This window comes from Trichosurus vulpecula, chromosome 3 (genome assembly GCF_011100635.1).
Source record: "Trichosurus vulpecula isolate mTriVul1 chromosome 3, mTriVul1.pri, whole genome shotgun sequence".
NCBI lineage: Eukaryota > Metazoa > Chordata > Mammalia > Diprotodontia > Phalangeridae > Trichosurus > Trichosurus vulpecula.
Genome location: NC_050575.1, coordinates 316,954,617 through 316,972,447, shown reverse-complemented (window position 1 = coordinate 316,972,447; position 17,831 = coordinate 316,954,617). Strand labels below are relative to the sequence as shown.

The window sequence follows — 17,831 nt, the reverse complement described above, 5'->3', positions numbered from 1 at the left end:
TGGTCTCCAGACTCATAGCCTGAGTGATTGTGCATGGCCCAATGCTGTGGTCCTCTGCTATCCAGAAGAGCTTATGAGAGCATGGACAGCCAACCTGTTTCAGATCCTTCAGGGGACCAATTATAATTAACTCCCTGTTTATAGGTCTCTGTGATCACTTCCAGGAATGGTCTGTATATCATTCCAGGTCATCTACATTTTACTAAAGTCTAACACTGAGACAGCTAAGAGGCATAATGGGCAGAGTGCTGGTCCTGGAGTCGGGAAGACCTGAGTTCAAATGTGGCCTTAGATACTTACTAGCTGTGTGACCCTGGGCAAGTCACTTAACCCTGTTTGCCTCGGTTTCCTCATCTGCAAAATAAACATAATAACAGCACCTACCCTTCAGAGTTGTTGTGTAAGTTGTACAATGTCTGGCATATAGTAAGTGCTATAGAATGTTAGTTATTATTATTATTGACACAGGCATGGGGGTATGAAATGTGGGAGCTGGAAAGAACCTTGGATAAAAGCTATAGTTTACTTGGAAAGGGGTGTTTTAGGTGAATAAATGAATGGATTTATTACAGAGAATTTTGCAGTAGGGAGTAGGGATTACCACTTATTTTGGTGGAGTGAGAAATAACAGCAGGGGTGTTTTTGGAAGATGTATATAATATACTTTCAACAAGACTGGGAATATTAAGTTGTTTGAAGGTGGGTCTTGACCTGAAGAAGAGCAAACAAGGCCATCCAAAATATGAGGTGAATTGGGATGTAGAATCAGAAAAGAAATGAGGAGACATTTATGTAGCTAAAAAAATTATTAGAGGAATGGGCATGCCACATCTGGTGGTGGGTGGGTGGGGTTCTCGCAGAGGGAACAAAATAACCAACTGCTTTGGTCATTATAGAATTATGACTAGGATGAGGTCCTGGCCCTGGAATAACAGGAATTTTCTTATGAAATCAAGAGATAGTGAGGATGGAGGGTATGTCCCTGATGTGCCCCCATCTTCATCACATGTCTTAAGAGACTTGCACATACACATCAAACTTCCTGGTGAAGCCAGCATCACCTGTGAAAAGTCAAAGTTGACTGATTAGATAGCTTTAAAAATCTCTCTGTGGCTCATGGGAGAACAATCAAGCTCTCAGTTCCATCGTGTATTAAGATTCTAATCTGGCTGCAGACACTTGACACACTTACTAGCTGTGTGACCTTGGGCAAGTCACTTAATCTCAATTGCCCTGCCTTCCCCCTCCAAAAAAAAAAGATTCTATCGAGGACACGCACACAGGAGCACATGCAGGATCCCTCAGAGACAGGCCCCCTTCTTTCCAGGGTGGCAGCTGCGTTTGTGAGCAGAGAGTCATGTCTTGGTATACATGCCATACTTTTCCTGTTGCCTGATAAGGTTGATATTGCCCAGCCTTAGCTTAGTAATTATAATGTCCTCACTCCACAGGAGGGCTTTTGAATGCCGATTCTTCTGGCCCTTCTATCTTTGGTTTCCAGGATGGAACATCAGTATGTTTATTCTGCCATCTGAGGTCATAGGGTAATTGAAATTAACTGGTGAGAAAAACAGCACCTGTCCCACCCCTAAGTCTGCCACTGGTTCATTTTTAGTTTAATCATGGATGTTTGAAATTCCTGAGTTTTAGTGGCACAATGATTGGGTACTGTGGCCTTTTCAGGGGATGACACCCAACATCAGAGGACACCCAGATGGCAACTCCACTTACCCAGATCACATAGTACTATTTAGCTGATGAGCCTTTCTGGGAATAATAGGCAATGGGAAGAACAGAGCAGATTCTAGGGTCATCCTAAGGAAAGATGGCTCCATTTGTCAAGTTAGATGCATCTGCTTTCACCACAAAGAGCTGGTTGGTGAGTGTGGCAGTGAGCCAACAGATGAGCAAAGGAAGCTTTTATTCAGTTTGTGGAAAGTGTCTTCTCTGCCTGAGGAAGAAATTGGGCTAGATTTCCATTGGGATATTGAGCAGCACTTTCAGAGATCCCAAGCCCATTGCTACCACAAAACCCCATTTTTAAAAACACAAGGCTGATGTTGTGCTTTGGCCATGGAGCTTGCAGATCAAAAGAATCAAAATTGAAGGGACCCAAGTGGTACTAGAAAGAGACATGGTTGAGGCTGGGGGGCAGAGGGATGTTAATAGCTTTTACCCCATTTACTAGCATGATTTGCAAAAAAGTGTAAATATAATCAGAGAGCTAGTGACTAGGAAAGAAGATGAACCGGTTATGCATAAAGAGTGAGAACAGACAGATGGATTATCACTTCTTCGTGTGAAATGCTAAAAGACAGAGAGGAAGTTCTTTAGGGTGTTGGGTAGCTTCTTCATTATGATTTTCAGGAGGGGAATGAACAAGAGCTGGAAAGGATGAGGTGAGAAGAGGTCCAGTCTGCACAAAAGGAAACTATTCACATAGGTATAATAATGTATTTGTCAAAATATTAGTCATTCCACATTTTGGAGTCATTAACAAGTCAGTAGGGAAGGATGAGTTGAGAGGAAAGGCCATTGGTAAAGTACTAGCAATGCTCACTGAAACCCAAGAACCACTGTAGGTCCTTCAGGATTATCAGAGACTCTACTTGGATAAAAATGGCACCTGTCTTTCAGAAGTGCTCTTTAGTTTCTGATGGTCTGTGAAGTATCTAAGGATGTCTACCACATCCTCACATTAACAAGGACACTTTTCTTATGCATGGCTAGGGTACATTTGTGTGTGCATGCCTACATGCACTGGTGTCTTGAGAGTAGACAAAAATGTGGAGTCACTACCACTACTCCACAGACAAAGAATTCATGAGGCAGGGAAAATGGATAGGAATGTTTCTTAGGACCATGTATCCAAACTGGCCTGACTCTTTCTGGAGGACAGTTTTCCCATTTGTCTCCCTTTCAAAAGAAGATCCAGTTGGAGGTCCAACTTGGTGAGCCCCATAACTTAGCTCAGCTGATCCAGGAGGGACAGCATTGATAGCACATAATGATTATGTTGAGAGCTCAGGGATTAGTCTTCCAGTAGAATGCCCTATACTTCTAAATAAAGAGCACTGGATCTCAGGTAGAGAAGATAAATGCTTGAAAGAATCTTTTTTTGAGGGTGGTGTCCTGGAATTCATTGTGACTGACTTCTGGGTTCATCAGGGAGTATAAGCAGTCTGCCAGGAGCTGGGTCTTCAATCCAAGATGTATTCATTTATTAAAATAATAATAGCTGACATTTATGGAGTGCTTCATATATGTAATAATAATGATGGTTGCTAGGATTTACATGGTGCTTTAAGGTTTGCAAAATACTTTACATGGAGTATTTCAGTTTATCCTCACAACAGTCCTGGGAGGTGGGTGCTATTATTACCCTGTGACATATAAAGAGTTCTAGGGACATAATTTCTGGGTAATTAATCATTATATTAATTATGCTAGTGGATAATTAATAAAAGGGGTCAGTGGCACTCTCAGATGGGCCAAGACCCCTCATAGAACCCACTCAAAGCTTATATGCTATTGGAAGAGGGGTGTTCCTGAGGGTGGCAATCAACTCTGATTGGTTAACAATTAATGAGAAGAATGAATATTATAATGAGACCACTCCTAGACCACCCTAGTATTGGGAGATCTAGACAAAGGATCCACCTCCCACCCAAGTCTGTGTAGAACAGGAAGGGCTTCCCCATTTGGGTAGGGTCTGAACAAGATTGAGAAGAAAGTTAATCTAATCTCATTAACAGTAATGCTCTTCAGGTTCTGTCTTGACCTAGTAGAGAATGAGGAGATAGGGAGGCAAATCCTGAATCTCTCCCTAATAATTGGTTATTTAATAATCATTTCTCTCAACCCCCATTTTATAGATGAAGAAGCTGAAACAGAGAGTTAAGTGACTTATCCAGGGTCACACAGCTAGTGTGGTGCTAGACTGAGACTGGTTTCAAAATGAGATCCTACTGATTCCTAAGTCCATACCTCTATCCCTTGAGCCACCTAACTGCTTTTGCATCTCACTTGGTCATTCAATCAGTAAGCATTCATTAAGGCATTTATTATATGCCAGGCACTAGCAATACAAAAATATAAAAGGTGAAACAGTCCCTGCCTCTTAAAGAAGCTTTACTTTAATGAAGTTAATCAATACAGCATTGGGGGTGGCATTGGGGACAAGGCATTTGAAGGCTCCTCTATACTCTTAATGTTCCTAGGGGCCTCTAGTTTAGCATGAAGTGAGAATGACTTCATGTAGTCCCTGCCCTGAAGGAGCTCAGTTTAATAGAGGAGACCATGTGGAAATTAGTATGTATAAGTAAGTTATTTACACATTACATATATGGCTTCTCATAGGACATAGGATTTTATCTGAACTTCAAGGAAGCCAGGGGTCAAAGGTAAGGAGGGAAGAGTAGTACAGGCATAGACAACAGTCAATAAAAATGTCTGGAATCTGGAAATGGAGTATCCTGAGCAAGGAAAACAGTATCATTGCATAAGAGTATATTGAGGGGGTTCAGGGTGCAGAATAAGGGATGAGAAGACTGTCTGGGTAGAAGGGAAGCCATGTTGTGGAGGGCTTCGAACATCAGAGAATTTTTCTCTTTCATCTTGGAAGCAATAGGAAGCCACTGGGATTTATTGAGTTGGGGGAGAGGGGACATTGTAGATGGTGAATCTGAGCGGGGAGATTCTGGAGGCAGGGAGACCAACTTTCGCAGGCTATTGAAATAGTCCAGGTGTGAGTATTGGATAAAACAGGTGGAGTAATAAAAGCAATCTGCCACAAGCTTCCCATGAATTCAAGTCATAGCATAACTAGTCAAATACTAGGAGATCAGCCCAGTCCAGGCAGCTGACTAGTTAGAGGGCTAGGAGATCTTATATCCATAGGCAAAAAGAACAAAAATACCCACCCCAGGGGAAACAGATAAGGGATGATAGAATTGCTTTGGACCCTGGAGCTTGCCTTCACTATATCTGTTATCATATCTCCCCCTTCTCTTTGTTATGTGATCAAACCTGCCTGTATCTGGCAGGTTCTGTGAATTTAGAGCCTTTCCTTTAGAGTCTTCTCCCACCAGAGGGACAGCTCTGGCCCGTGAAGACATTTCACCTTTTCTGGACCCAGTTGAGGTCCATAAAGTTTCTAGAAGCCCCAGAATGTACGAGAGTGACTTCCTAGAGTTCCCTATAGCTGAGAAGCTCTAAAGTCTAGATCAACTGGAAAAACTAGGTACCTGGCTGTCTATGCTCTAAAGAGTAAGGACTGAATGGGAAGGTGGTTCTACTACCCAAAATCCCTTCACCAGAGAATCCAGTCATTTCCCTCTTCTACCCCTTGGCCAGGCAGCTGGGCAGGTAATGACAAAGCAGGACACAATATAGACGTACCATGGACATGAGCTGGAATCAGGACCACCACATCTGTGTGGGTTCCTCAGAATTGGCCTGGGATTTCCCATGAAGCTCACGTACATAGAATAGGTAGGTGAGGCCAATAGCAGTGGAGTGGATGTAGTTTTCCATCTTGAGTCACTCCTTGATCGGGGCCTCAGGTTTCTGCACTGCTGTGATACTGACGAGTTCATCACAGATGGGCTTTTGCACCTGATTACAAACCTGATCCAAGAGTGCTATTTCAGTCCAGGCTGAACCCTGGCTCAGCACCCAGCAAGCACCTGCAAAGTATGTGACAGTCTCCCTTCCCCTACCAGAGTTGTCTCATAGACCAGTTGGTAATAGCTGCCCAAGGGAGGTATGTGTCAAAAGGCCTTTTGACTGCCTGGTTCAATGTGAAGAGAAATCCTAATTCCAACTTGGTTGAGAAACTTGTCATGGTACGAGATTATGACCTCAGTAGGATCTGAAAATTTACCTTCGTTGGTGGAGGGCAGTCCATGGTGGGGGAAAACACTCCCTTTGTTTTGGGGACCAGCCATTGCTTTGTTTTTAGCATGTTGACCACCAACACCTGCTATAGGAGCACTGGGGGCCCCTAGTTCTGTACTCATAGGTAGAGAACAAAGGTCAAGTCTAAAGCGCAGATGGGAAGTCTCTGGAGTGCCGAGGAGATCTTGGGCAGCAGAGGTGGGGCCGTCCAAGAGACTACTCCCAGTAGGACAGCTCTGGGAAGAGTCAGCCTTGGAAACCATTAATGTTCGGATGGGACTTTACAAATTATTTAGTCTAAAATCTTTCATTTTTCAGTTGAGGAAGCTGGCCCAGAGAGGGAAAGGGACTTGCCAAGGTGACCTAGCTGCCACACAGCTACTGGTAGAACCAGGACCTAGCCCCAGCCTGCTGAATCCAAGTTCCAATAGCGTTTCCTTTACACTGTCTCCCAACTTTAGGACTCTAGACTGAAAATTGTAGTCCGGAGAGACGAAGCCCAAATCCCTGGGAGGCCAGGGTTCAAGTAGACAACTGAGTGAAGGGCCCAGAAAACCGGCTCCAAATTGTGCCATGTGAATAGATCATAGAAATAGGAGACAGGGACCAGCTGGTTTTACTTGGTGTACATTCTGTTTCTGGAGCATGGTACCTTTCCTTGGTCGTCCATAGTTCTTATCGATGTTTGTACACAGGGCAGAGGGAATCCTAACAAAACACAGTGTGAACTAGCCCAAGATCTTGGGACTATTTCATTTTTGTGTTAGTATCCCCAGCAAGATCTAAATGGAAGAGAAACATTTTACAGAACTTAAGAAAACCTTGAGAAACTAAACGAAAGAGGTATTTGGTGAAAAATGGTTTATGTTTTGAATAGTGGTAGTGGGGATGGGAGTGGATAGGGTGGGAACTGCTTTCCAGAGAGGATCACAGAAAGGAGCACAATCCCTTCATTTTACAGATGAAACAGTTGAGGCCAGAAAGGCTAAATTTCTTGCTTAAAGTCACACAGCAAAACTGGCCTGCTTACTGTTAACACAACAAACACACCATCTCCCACCTCCATAAGTTTGCACTGGCTGTGTCCCATTCCATGCCTGCAATGTTCTGTCCTCCTTTACCTTTACCTCTTTGCCTAGCTTCCTTCAAGACTCAGCTCAGATCCCACCTTCTGAAGAAAGGCTTTCCTGGTCCTCCCAACTACTAGTGCCTTCCCCTCTGAGATTACCTTCCATATACACCATATATACCTTGTACCTACTTAGTTATTTGCATGTTGTCTTCCCCATTAAAATGTGAGCTTGTGGAGGGCAGGGGTTGTTTTTGCCTGTCTTTTATGTACCAAACACTTAGCATAGTGCTCAACAATTGACTGATTGACACAGATAATTAGCAGATAGAGCCAAGATTCAGACCTAAATCAGCTCAGGGAATATGGTTTCATTCTGAAGTTAGGAGGAGATAGTGTATACAAATGAGATGGTAAGACTGCGTGATTTTTTTTTAAGTATGCTTAGATCTGCGTTCAGACACCATCAGTTCTTTTTCTGGGCATGGATAGCATTTTTCATTATAAGTCTTTCAGAGTTGTCTTGGATCATCGTATTACTAAGAATAACTAAGTCATTCACAGCTGATCCGCTTACAGTATTGCTGTTACTTTGTACACAGTACATTTCATTTTGCATCACTCCATGCAAGTCTTTCCAGGTTTTTCTGAGAGCATCCTGCTCATCATTTCTTATAATACAATAGCATTTCATCATAAACACATATTACAACTTGTTTAGCCATTCCTCAATTGATACTCGTCCCGTCAGTTTCTAATTCTTTGTCCCCAGAAAAGAGCTGCTATAAATATTTTTATACATATAGGTCCTTTTCCTTTTTGCTTTTCTATCTCTTTTGGGATGCAGACCTAGTGGTTGTAATACTATGTCAAAAGGTATGCATGGTTTTATAGCCCTTTGGGCATAGTTCCAAATTGTTCTACAGAACGGTTGAATCAGTTCGCAACTCCACCAACAGTGTATTAATGTCTCATTTTTCCCCACATCCCCTTTAACATTTGTCGTTTATGTTTTCTGTCCTAGTAGCCGATGTAATAGGTATGAGGTAGTACCTCAGAATGGTTTTAATTTATGGGTGATTTCTAAGGTACCTTTCACTCTTTCCCCTTTCCATTCCCGGCACCCCATTCCTCCCAAGTCAGTATTCCTAAAGCACAGGTCTGATCACATCCCTCCCTTGGTCAGGAAGGTCCAGGGAGCTTCTTCTTGCCTCTGTTTTTAACATGTAAAGCCCTTCACAGCCTGGCTCTCACTGATCTTTTCAGATTGATTATGCCTTATTATGCACACCCTGCTGTAGCAGCCAACTTAACCTACTTTACAGTTCCTTAAACATAATATTCCATCTCTCATCTCTGCCTTTTCACAGACTCCACTCCACATTTCCCTCCTCCAAAAACTTCTCCCTGCCCCTCCCCCCAAAAGAAAAAACCTGTTCGGAACATTCTTCCTTCTTACCATCTCCTCCTGGAACTCCTAGCACCCTTCAAGGCTCAGCTGTAGTATTACCTCCCCCAAGAGTCCTTTCTTGATTCCCACATTTGTTAGTACTTTCCCCACTCAGCATTTGCTCATTTTGTGTTTGGCCTATATTTACTCATCTGTAAACCTGAACATCCCAATAGAAGGTAAGCTCTTTGAGGGTGGAGACTTTGCCATTTTCCTATTTGTATCACCAGTGTCTAGCACAGTACCCAAGCCATAGCAGGTGTTTAATAAGTGTTTGTTCGTTAGTCTATTGATATAAATCTTAAAATCCTATAATCTTCTTGTTCAACTTTTACTCACAACTTTTGTTTCGTGGGGGTGGGGATTTTTAGGTCTGCATCCACCACTCCATCGGGTTCTCCCCGGACCTCTCAGCAAAACGTTTACAATCCTTCTGAAGGCTCCACTTGGAATCCTTTCGATGATGACAATTTCTCCAAACTCACAGCTGAGGAGCTACTGAACAAGGACTTTGCAAAACTTGGTGATGGTGAGTGGCAAACGCCAATTATCCATGCTGGCAAACATCCCACCATTAAAAGGAGCCAGGTAATACCTGCTCCCCGAGCTAATTTGCCTAAGTAGTTGTACATCTGTAGGCTTTTGTTTTCCTTGCCAAGGAATATTTGCATGTAAAAACTTTTAAAGTTTGGAGCAGAAAGTATTTTTGTCTAGCACACTAAATTCACACTATCCCTAAGACGTTCTGATGACCTATGCTATTATGGCAATGGGACAGAGAGAAAAGTTAGAAAGAAAACTTCAAGAAGCATCATAGTATGGGAAAAACAAGACCGATTCTGGATTCAGAGGACCCGGGTTCAAATTACACCTCTACTCACTACTTTTGTGATTTTGGACAAGTCACTTAAACCTCAGTTTACTCAACTATAAAATGGGGGTGATAGTAATAGCACCCTTCAACCAGGGTTATTGGGAAGACTGAGAAATAGTATTCATACAGCACTTAGCACAGTTCCTTGTGCACAGTAAACACTTAATAAATGTTTGTCTCCTTCCTTTGCAGTAAGTAGAGGAGCCACAAAATGAACCCAGGTCTCTTGACTCCAAATCATCGACTGTTTCCACAGCACCATGCTGCCTTCATAGCAGCAACAATAATCATAAAACAATAATAAACCTCATTTCTAAAGAGCCTTAAAGTTTATAAAGCTATTTTTTTACTCTATAATGGCCCTGTGAAGTAGGCTCTTTTCTCTGTCAGTCAGGCTGAGGGACTTGTGACTATTATCAGTGCATCTACCTCTCACAGACTGTTTACCCTCCCACACCCTGACCTACCTGTTCTATAAGTCAAAGGATCCAGGATCACTTGTGCGAGTGCACCTGGGTACAAATAGGAAATATCCTTGACATTGCCTCAGTCTCTTCGGTTCTTTTCCACAACTTCCCATAGATCCTCCAAAATGAATCCATCCAGTGCTTTGGAGGCCTTTCTTTAAGGTCTTTTAAAAGTCCACGTGTACCAGTGACCAGTGTAAAACTCAGGCTACCCATCTCTTATCTGTCACCTTAAATACGGCTCCAGCTCATCTTTTCCAGTCATACATTTGTTAGGTGAGATCACTTACACCATTTGGGTAATTCTACTTATTCTCTATTTACCTATTATCTCCTTTATTACAATGTAAGCTCCCTTGAGGGCAGGAATTTTTTTTTTACTTTCTTTGTAGCCCTAGGGTAGTGAAGCTAGGTGGCACAGTGTATAGAGTGCCAAGCCTGGAATCAAGAAGATTCATCTTCTTGAGTTCAAATCTAGTCTCAGATACTTTGGGCAAGTCACTTAAACTTATTTGCCTCAGTTTCTTCATTTGTAAAATGAGCTGGAAAAGAAAATGGCAAACTACTCCAGTATCTTTGCCAAGAAAACCCCAAATTGGGGTCATAAAGAGTCAGACAGGACTGAAAAGTGACTAAACAACAATAATAAGCCCTAGGCCTTGGTACTGTGCCTGGCACGTAGTAAGAACCTAATAAACATTTCTTGAATGACTGGCTCCAATCCATCCTCAACTCAGTTGACAATGATTTTCCTAAAGCTCAGGTCTGAGCTTGTCACCTCCTCCACTCAGTAAATTCCGTGGCTCCCTGTTACCTTCAGGGTCAAATGTAAACTCAGCTCTGTTTGGCATTTAAAACTTTCATAACCTGGCCTCTTCTTACTTTTTTAGTCTTTCCACACTATTCTACCTTCCACATATTCTGCCTTTTACACATTCCACAGTCCGAGGATGAGCTCTGACCTCATCACCTTTCTCCCTCCTCAAGCTTTGATTGACACTACCTGCCTCAGCCTCCTCATCCCTCTGAATAGAAGTCTGGATGATGGAGCACCAAAGTCCTCCCAATGCCTTCCTTTATAGAGGGCAAAAGGTGGACTTTTGGGCTCACTCCACTCTGCTTCTGCTTTCTGCCTGTTTTCAACTCCACGGAACAAGTCATTCCCTGGTGTCCAATTTCTATCCCCTCCCCAGGGTCCCACCCTATCCCCTGACCCCCCTTCCCTTCCTTGCTTCCATTTATGTATTCTCTTTCCCCCCTCCCCAATTAGATTATAAATTTCTTCAGGGTGGGAACTGCTTTTTTTATTAATTGTATTCCTAGCTCTTAGCACAGTGCCTAGTACATAATAGGCATTTAGTAAGTGTTTATTCAGATTGCATTGGATACTCCACATTTTGCTTCACTGTCCTACTCACTGTTCTTCGAACATGGCGCTCTTTCTCCCAACTCTATACCTTTTGCATTGGTTGTCCCCCATGCCTGCAATGCTCTTCCTCCTCACCTCCACCTCCCAGGTTTTCTTGTTTCATTAAATACTCAGTTCAAATCCCATCTTCTTTAGAAGGCCGTTCTTGGTTACTCTCAGTCGATAGTTCCTTTGTCTTACCTTTTTCTATATACTCTGTGTATATCTTATATGTACATAGTTATTTACATGTTGCCTGTTGTTTAGAATGAGAGGGCCTTCAGGACAGGGATCCTGTTTTTGCTTTTCTTTGTATTCTCAACACCATGCCTTGAATACACTAAGTGCTTAATAAATGCTTGTTGACTAGACATGCCATAGCCTACTTAGATCCACTGTGCCATCATCTCTCCTTTACTCTTGGTGTGACCTACAATTTGGATTATTCAGGAGATGGTGATAGTTTTCAGTCTGTAGCTATATAGCATCGTCAGGAGAAGACTAATGTTAAAAAAAGAAATCAAATGTCAAGGAGGAGCTTGGAACTGTCAAATATGCTATGTAATTTCCCTTTGCAAGCCAGCCTGTCTTCTCCTTTTCTTCAATTTTGGACTCAATTCTTAGTCCATGCACTTTGCCTAACACAGATTCCATCAGTACATATAATTCAACAGACTTATCACCCAGCTGAATGTTGTAGTACAGACAATAGGCATTCTTCTCCATTTACTTTTGTTCTGTGTACATTACTGGCCTGATGTCTTTTGATAGTCTAAAATGTTATCATCTTTTGGAAATCCTTTATTCCTTTTAAATAAGTGCAGGAATCAGTCCCCCATGGCAGGGGCTGACGTGTTTGACAAGCATAAAATCTTCTGCTTTTATCCCCTGACAGTTCTGATAATTAGAGAAACTTCAAATGAAGTTCTCTGTGGTTGAAGCTATCAAGAAATTTTATATGATTTTTAACATATTATGGAGGCACATTTTTGGAAAACCTTTATGTCTTGCTACCAAGTCAAAGTCTGCCTCTGAAGCTTAGATACTTAATATCCACATGATCTCAATCTGGGTTCAAATCCCTTTTTTGGTGCTTACTATCTCTGTGACCTTAGACAAGTTACTTAACCTCTTTTGGCCTCAGTTTCTTTATCTTTAAAATGAAGGAACTGGAGGTCACTTCCAGCTTTAGTTCTATGATCCCCTTTATCTTAAGAAATGCTTTTTATAATCAATAAACATGTAGAAACTTGTCTTCATAGCTTCTTTTCAACTGTGTGACTGAATATCTGATCTATGTAGAAAATCATTTGCAAAAGACTGCTCGTCCCTTCCCAAATTTTCATCAAGAATGCCCTCAAGATTTAAATCATACATAACTTGCAGTTGACTTTGATTTGAGTGAGGGAGGGCTGTGCAAGGTCATCAGCCTCACTTTCTCCTCCAGAGCCATCTGTATCCAGTGACCTGATATTCATCAGGATGACTGAAGACATTCATATGTGAGAGTATAGACAGGAGAAGATAGGTATATAGATAGGTAGTTTATGGTGTCTTCTCAATTGCCCTTTTTTGATATGGGGGGGGGTGATAATACCATCTATAGTTGTTTCTTTTGGAAGGGTAGAAATGACAGAGAGACAGATTTAGGATCAAGCTAAAGAAAAATGCCCTAACAACTGAAGCTGTACAGGATTTGCCTGCTGCCTCTGAAGGTGATGGGTTACCTCTCACTGGAGGGCTTCCAGAAAAAGCTGGATAGTCACTTCTTGAGAATGTCGTAAAGAGGATTCTTGTCTAGATAGGATTTGTACTATAGAGCCTCTGAGGTCCTTTCTAGCTTTTTGATTCTGTAACTGTGGAGTCTGTATCAGTAGCCAATTGTTTTCCATCAGTTAACCTTCAAGAACCTAATGTCATCTCCTTGCCTCAATGAAGCAGAAGAGTTGGACTTTGTCAAGATTCTGTGTCCTCCTATACCCATTCTCGTTTGTCATTTCTAATATACAATGGGGGCATCTAAGTGGTGCAGTTCATAGAACACTAGGCTTGGAATCGGGAAGACTAATCTTCTTAAGTTCAAATCTGGCTTCAGACACTTACTGTGAGACCCTGGGCAAGTCATTCAACCCTGCTTTCCTCAGTTTCTCATCTGTAAAATGAGTTGGAGAAGGAAATAGCAAACCACTCAGGTATCTTTGCCAGTAAAACCCCAATGGGGTCACAAAGAGTCAGACATGACTGAAACGAGTGAACAACAACAACGATATAAAATGGGCTAGGATTTTAACAGTTCTTAGAACTCCTTGTACAACAGAAAATATGCTCTGTATGAGAAACTGATGCTTTTTCCAATGTGCAAATAATACAGTAACTTGTGTTTATATATCTCTTAAAGTGATTTCTATGTTTCCATGTGTCTGTATAAAGTGATTTCCTTATAACAGTCCTGTGAGTTAGATAGCACAAATATTGTTATCCTCATTTATAAATGAAGAAACTGATGCTTAGCAATTTAAACTGGAATTAAAGTTACTTGACTTTTGCTACATGGACTTTTTATTTTGTGTATTATTTTGCCTGCTCAGAGACTGCCCCACCCCCAACTTGCTTCTGACTTCTGAGCTGTATCCCTCAAATTGGAGGTTGCCAGATGAGTGAGGTGTTATTATAACATCAGAGAATCAAATAGGAACGTGATTCTGGCCCCCCAGATCTAGAAGGTTGGATGTGTATACTCAGAGCTATATTCCCACTAAGAGTTGTATGTTTTGCTACTCTAGGCAAACCTCCTGAAAAACTTGGCGGTTCAGCGGAGAGTTTGATCCCAGGCTTTCAGCCAGGTCCAGCCACTACTCAAGCAGATGCTTTTGGCTCCTCCTCCTTTTCTACTGGAACTGGTAAGGATTAATGCTGAAAGAAAAAGTAATCCTGTTGGTCTCATTATACATTGCTGGCCAGCGAGCCCTGTACCTTTATGGTGACTCATGTTTCTGAACACAAACTATATGGTGGGAAAGAGGTGGTCAGGTATTGCTAGAGAACTTTTGAGTGAGTAGTGGAGGAGGTGATTTTCACTGAGTGAATGCGTTGCCTATATGGATTGATGGGTGAATGTTTCAAAGAACTAGATGTCCAGGTGTGGTGGCACATGCCTGTAATTCCACTGACCAGGGAGGCTTGAGGCTGGTGGCTCTCTTAGTCTATGGAGTTCTTAGCTGCAGTAGGCTATGCTGATTGAGTGTCTGAACAAATTAATATGGTGGGCCCCCAGGAGTGGGGAACCATTAAGTTTTCTAAGGAGGACCAAACCAAACCGGGTCAAAAACAGAGCAACTGAAGAGTCCCTTGTGGATCAGTAATGGGAATAAGTAATTCAGTAGTCTCTGAACTTCTTGCCTAAGCAAGATGGGGAGACCCAACCTTTTCTCCCCCTAAGGATTTGATAGAAACATACGTAGGATATATGGGTGAATGAGTTGCTGTTTAAAGGAACAAAGGGACACAAGACAAACAGGTGTTTTCTTACAGTGTTGATACTTTCTCTGTCCTGGGCAAAGACTTAAACAGGTATTTTTGATCTTTGCTAACACGAAATGTCTAACACGTTGACGAAAAAATTTTTCCTCCCTAGGGAAGATTCACTGTATTGTTAATCACTTGCTTTCTCTTAATGTCTCTGGAATTAATGTAAGAACCCAAAATGTCAGACATTTACTTCTAATCCTAAGACTCTACTCCTTCACATCTAGAATCTACGCATTGAATCTAGATTCCAGTGCTTTGCTCCTGGACTTTGCTTCTTAGAGATAGTGTCCCCATTTGGTCAGTCACCAGCTGATAGCCTCCCTACCCACTTTCTGCTTCAAATGGAGGTGAAGTGAGTGAGTAGTGGTGTCTTCTAGCTGTTTATTTCCCCCTTTCCGTTATGGAGTAACCTCCCTTCCTTTCTCCCAGACTCCTACCAGTCAATCCTAGTGCTTCAGCTGATGAGCATAGTGGTTTTTTACCATAAAAATGTGTGGGATACTCCTGTTTTAGAGCATGCTAGGAACAGTATTAAGTTATTTGAGCTGGGTGATAACTTAGAAAATGAGCAGATAGATATTTTCACTAAATAAATGTCTTTTTCAAAATTCAAAAAGAATTAAAGCCAATTTAAAGACTAGAAGCTTAAGCAATATAGTATAACACTAATGGAATTTAGAATAAATACTTTTTTGTTAGTACACTAAGGTACTCATGCTCCCAACTCATTTTATTTTAAAAATACAAGAGTGAAATTGGTCTACTAGCAGCATTCCACTTCCTGCCTCCATGATTGTGCACAGGCTGTGCCCCTAATTCTGTATATTCCCTCCTCGCTGCCACCCCTTATAGTCCCCAGGCTTCCTTTAAGACTAAATTTAGATGCCATCTCCTACATGAAGCCTTTCTTGATTCCCCTCCCCCTTGCCAGTTGTTAGTATTCTCTCCCTCTTGAAATTTATTTCTATAACTTTGTAGAGCTCTTGTATTTCCATTTCTGTATATACATTGCAGTCTCCAGTGGAACATAAGTTCTTTGAGAACAATTTTGTTTCTGTATCTCTAGTGTTTAGTACACTGCCTTGCACATAGTAGGCACTTAAGTATTGACTTGAGCTGACTCAGATTGAATTAAATTGAAAAGCAAACTAATTCAAAGAATACTATTTAAAATAAAAACTAAGAAGGGATAATTGTTCTAAGAGAAAATGACTAGAGGCATCTCAAATGGCATCATCAACAAATACTTTCTGATGCCTGCCTTCTAGGTACAGGGTACTGTTAGGTACTTGGGGTAGGCCGTGAGGAGGTATAAAGGGACAAAAGATAGTTCCTGCCCTTGAGGTGACATGCTTTCACAGGATCCCAATCATTGATATTTTTTCCCTTGGAAAAAAAGTAGCAAAATATATTTCAAAGACCTAAAATAGAACTCAAACCTAACCAAGGCCAAGCAACAAGATTTTTCTAGTCATTTTTTTCTCCAAGTTTCTAATTGGTTTAATTATGCCGAGTAGCAATGATTACCCATGTGTTCATTTAGATATGATTTTTGATATATGATTTTGTTTCTATTTTCTTTTGAAATTTTTAATTTCTCTGCACTTGCTTCAAGGGCTGTGCATGAAATTCTGAAGAAACCCCAGAATCTCTAGAGCTGTACCTTGGCCATCGTTCTCCCAAAAACTCTTGGCTTCCTCAGAGGCCAACGTGTTATTTGAGAGGCTTAGGAAGTATTGGTCCTATGGATCTCCTTTTCTTACCCAAGCAACGTCTCAGAATACAGATTTTAAAGACTGACTTCAGAAGAGCAGAAGGAGAATGGTCAACCCAGTTCTTTTTATGTCTTCATTTAGTGCATCTTCAGACCCTCATTTCTTGTATTTGACCATTACAAAGACACCAAAAATCCAAGAAGCATTCAAAATAATCTGCTATGGAGTCATTAAATGGTTGAAACCAGAATCTATCCCAGATGTTTTTTTCTTTTTAAGTTTAATTCCAACTTTTTAATATCTAAGTATCTATTAAGACACACTCACACATACACAAACACCACACACACACAAACACCACACACACACACACACACACACACACACACACACACACAATCCTATCATCATAAAGATTTAGAAGGGACCCCAGAAGACCATCTAGGTCATCCCATACCTGAACTAGAATCTCCTCTACAACCTGACCTCTAAGTGGATAAGCCTATGCTATCTGTAAAATAGGGAAAAGAATAGCACCTACCTCCCAGGGATCAAATGAGACAATATTTTAAAGCTCTTAGCACAGTACATAGCACGTGGTAAGTGCTGTAGAAATGTTAGCTATCATTATTATCCTTACAGACTTCCAGTAAAGTAAAATGCACTATGTACTGAGGCAGACCATCTATCTCCAGAGAGATAAAGGGAAATTCAACAAATACTTATTAAGTAATTAGTGTGTGAAAGGTCCTCTTGCTAGATGTATAAAATGCCATGATAAATAATACATATTAGTCACTTTCCAGAAAATATAGGCACTACCAATTAATATAATTTAGTTATACAACAAAGGTGCAACAAAAAGTTGCATAATTAGGTTTCAAACATTTTGGAAGACTTTCATTTTTACGTTAGTTTACCTGTGATCTTTGTTTGGGGCATTCCCTATTTCTTTCCCTTTTTTTCTTTGTCACGTAATTCTGGATTGTCTCACCTTCATCCTTTGGCCAAGGAAGATGCTCATTTGCCTTCAAATATAGGAAATGAGACTGTGAAAATTACATGGATACAGACCTTTACTAAGCCTAGATCATCTGCCAGGGAAGGGAACAAGCATGATCTTTGGGCAAGGGGTTCTTTTAAACACCTTTTTGTGGTGCAAATTGCAAAGGAGATGTAGCTATGGATTCTTGGGTTTTAGACAGGCTGGGGATGGTGACTAAAATCTTTCCTGCCTTTTGACAATTCAGCTTCCTAATTTCATTTTAAAGTTAATGAAAGGTTTATCCTTTTCCAGTAAAGATACAGAGAGATGCTAATGGATGGGGGAGGCACTGTGGTATAGGAGGGGAAAGTCCTAGGTTTAGAATCAGAAGACCTGGGTTCAAACATTATGCTTTGCCACATAACTCCCTGTATGAC

General features: G+C 41.3%; 1 protein-coding gene across 6 annotated transcripts in view; it reads left to right on the top strand.

Annotated features, from left to right (window-relative positions):
• Positions 1 to 17,831, top strand: part of AAK1 (AP2 associated kinase 1) — a 246,166-nt gene that overhangs the window by 188,995 nt on the left and 39,340 nt on the right. For all 6 annotated transcript variants that reach the window (XM_036752566.1, XM_036752567.1, XM_036752565.1 and 3 more), the window contains 2 exons: positions 8,789 to 8,946; positions 13,950 to 14,066. In XM_036752566.1, coding sequence (XP_036608461.1) covers positions 8,789 to 8,946; positions 13,950 to 14,066 — 275 coding nt within the window. The remainder of the gene's footprint in view (positions 1 to 8,788; positions 8,947 to 13,949; positions 14,067 to 17,831) is intronic.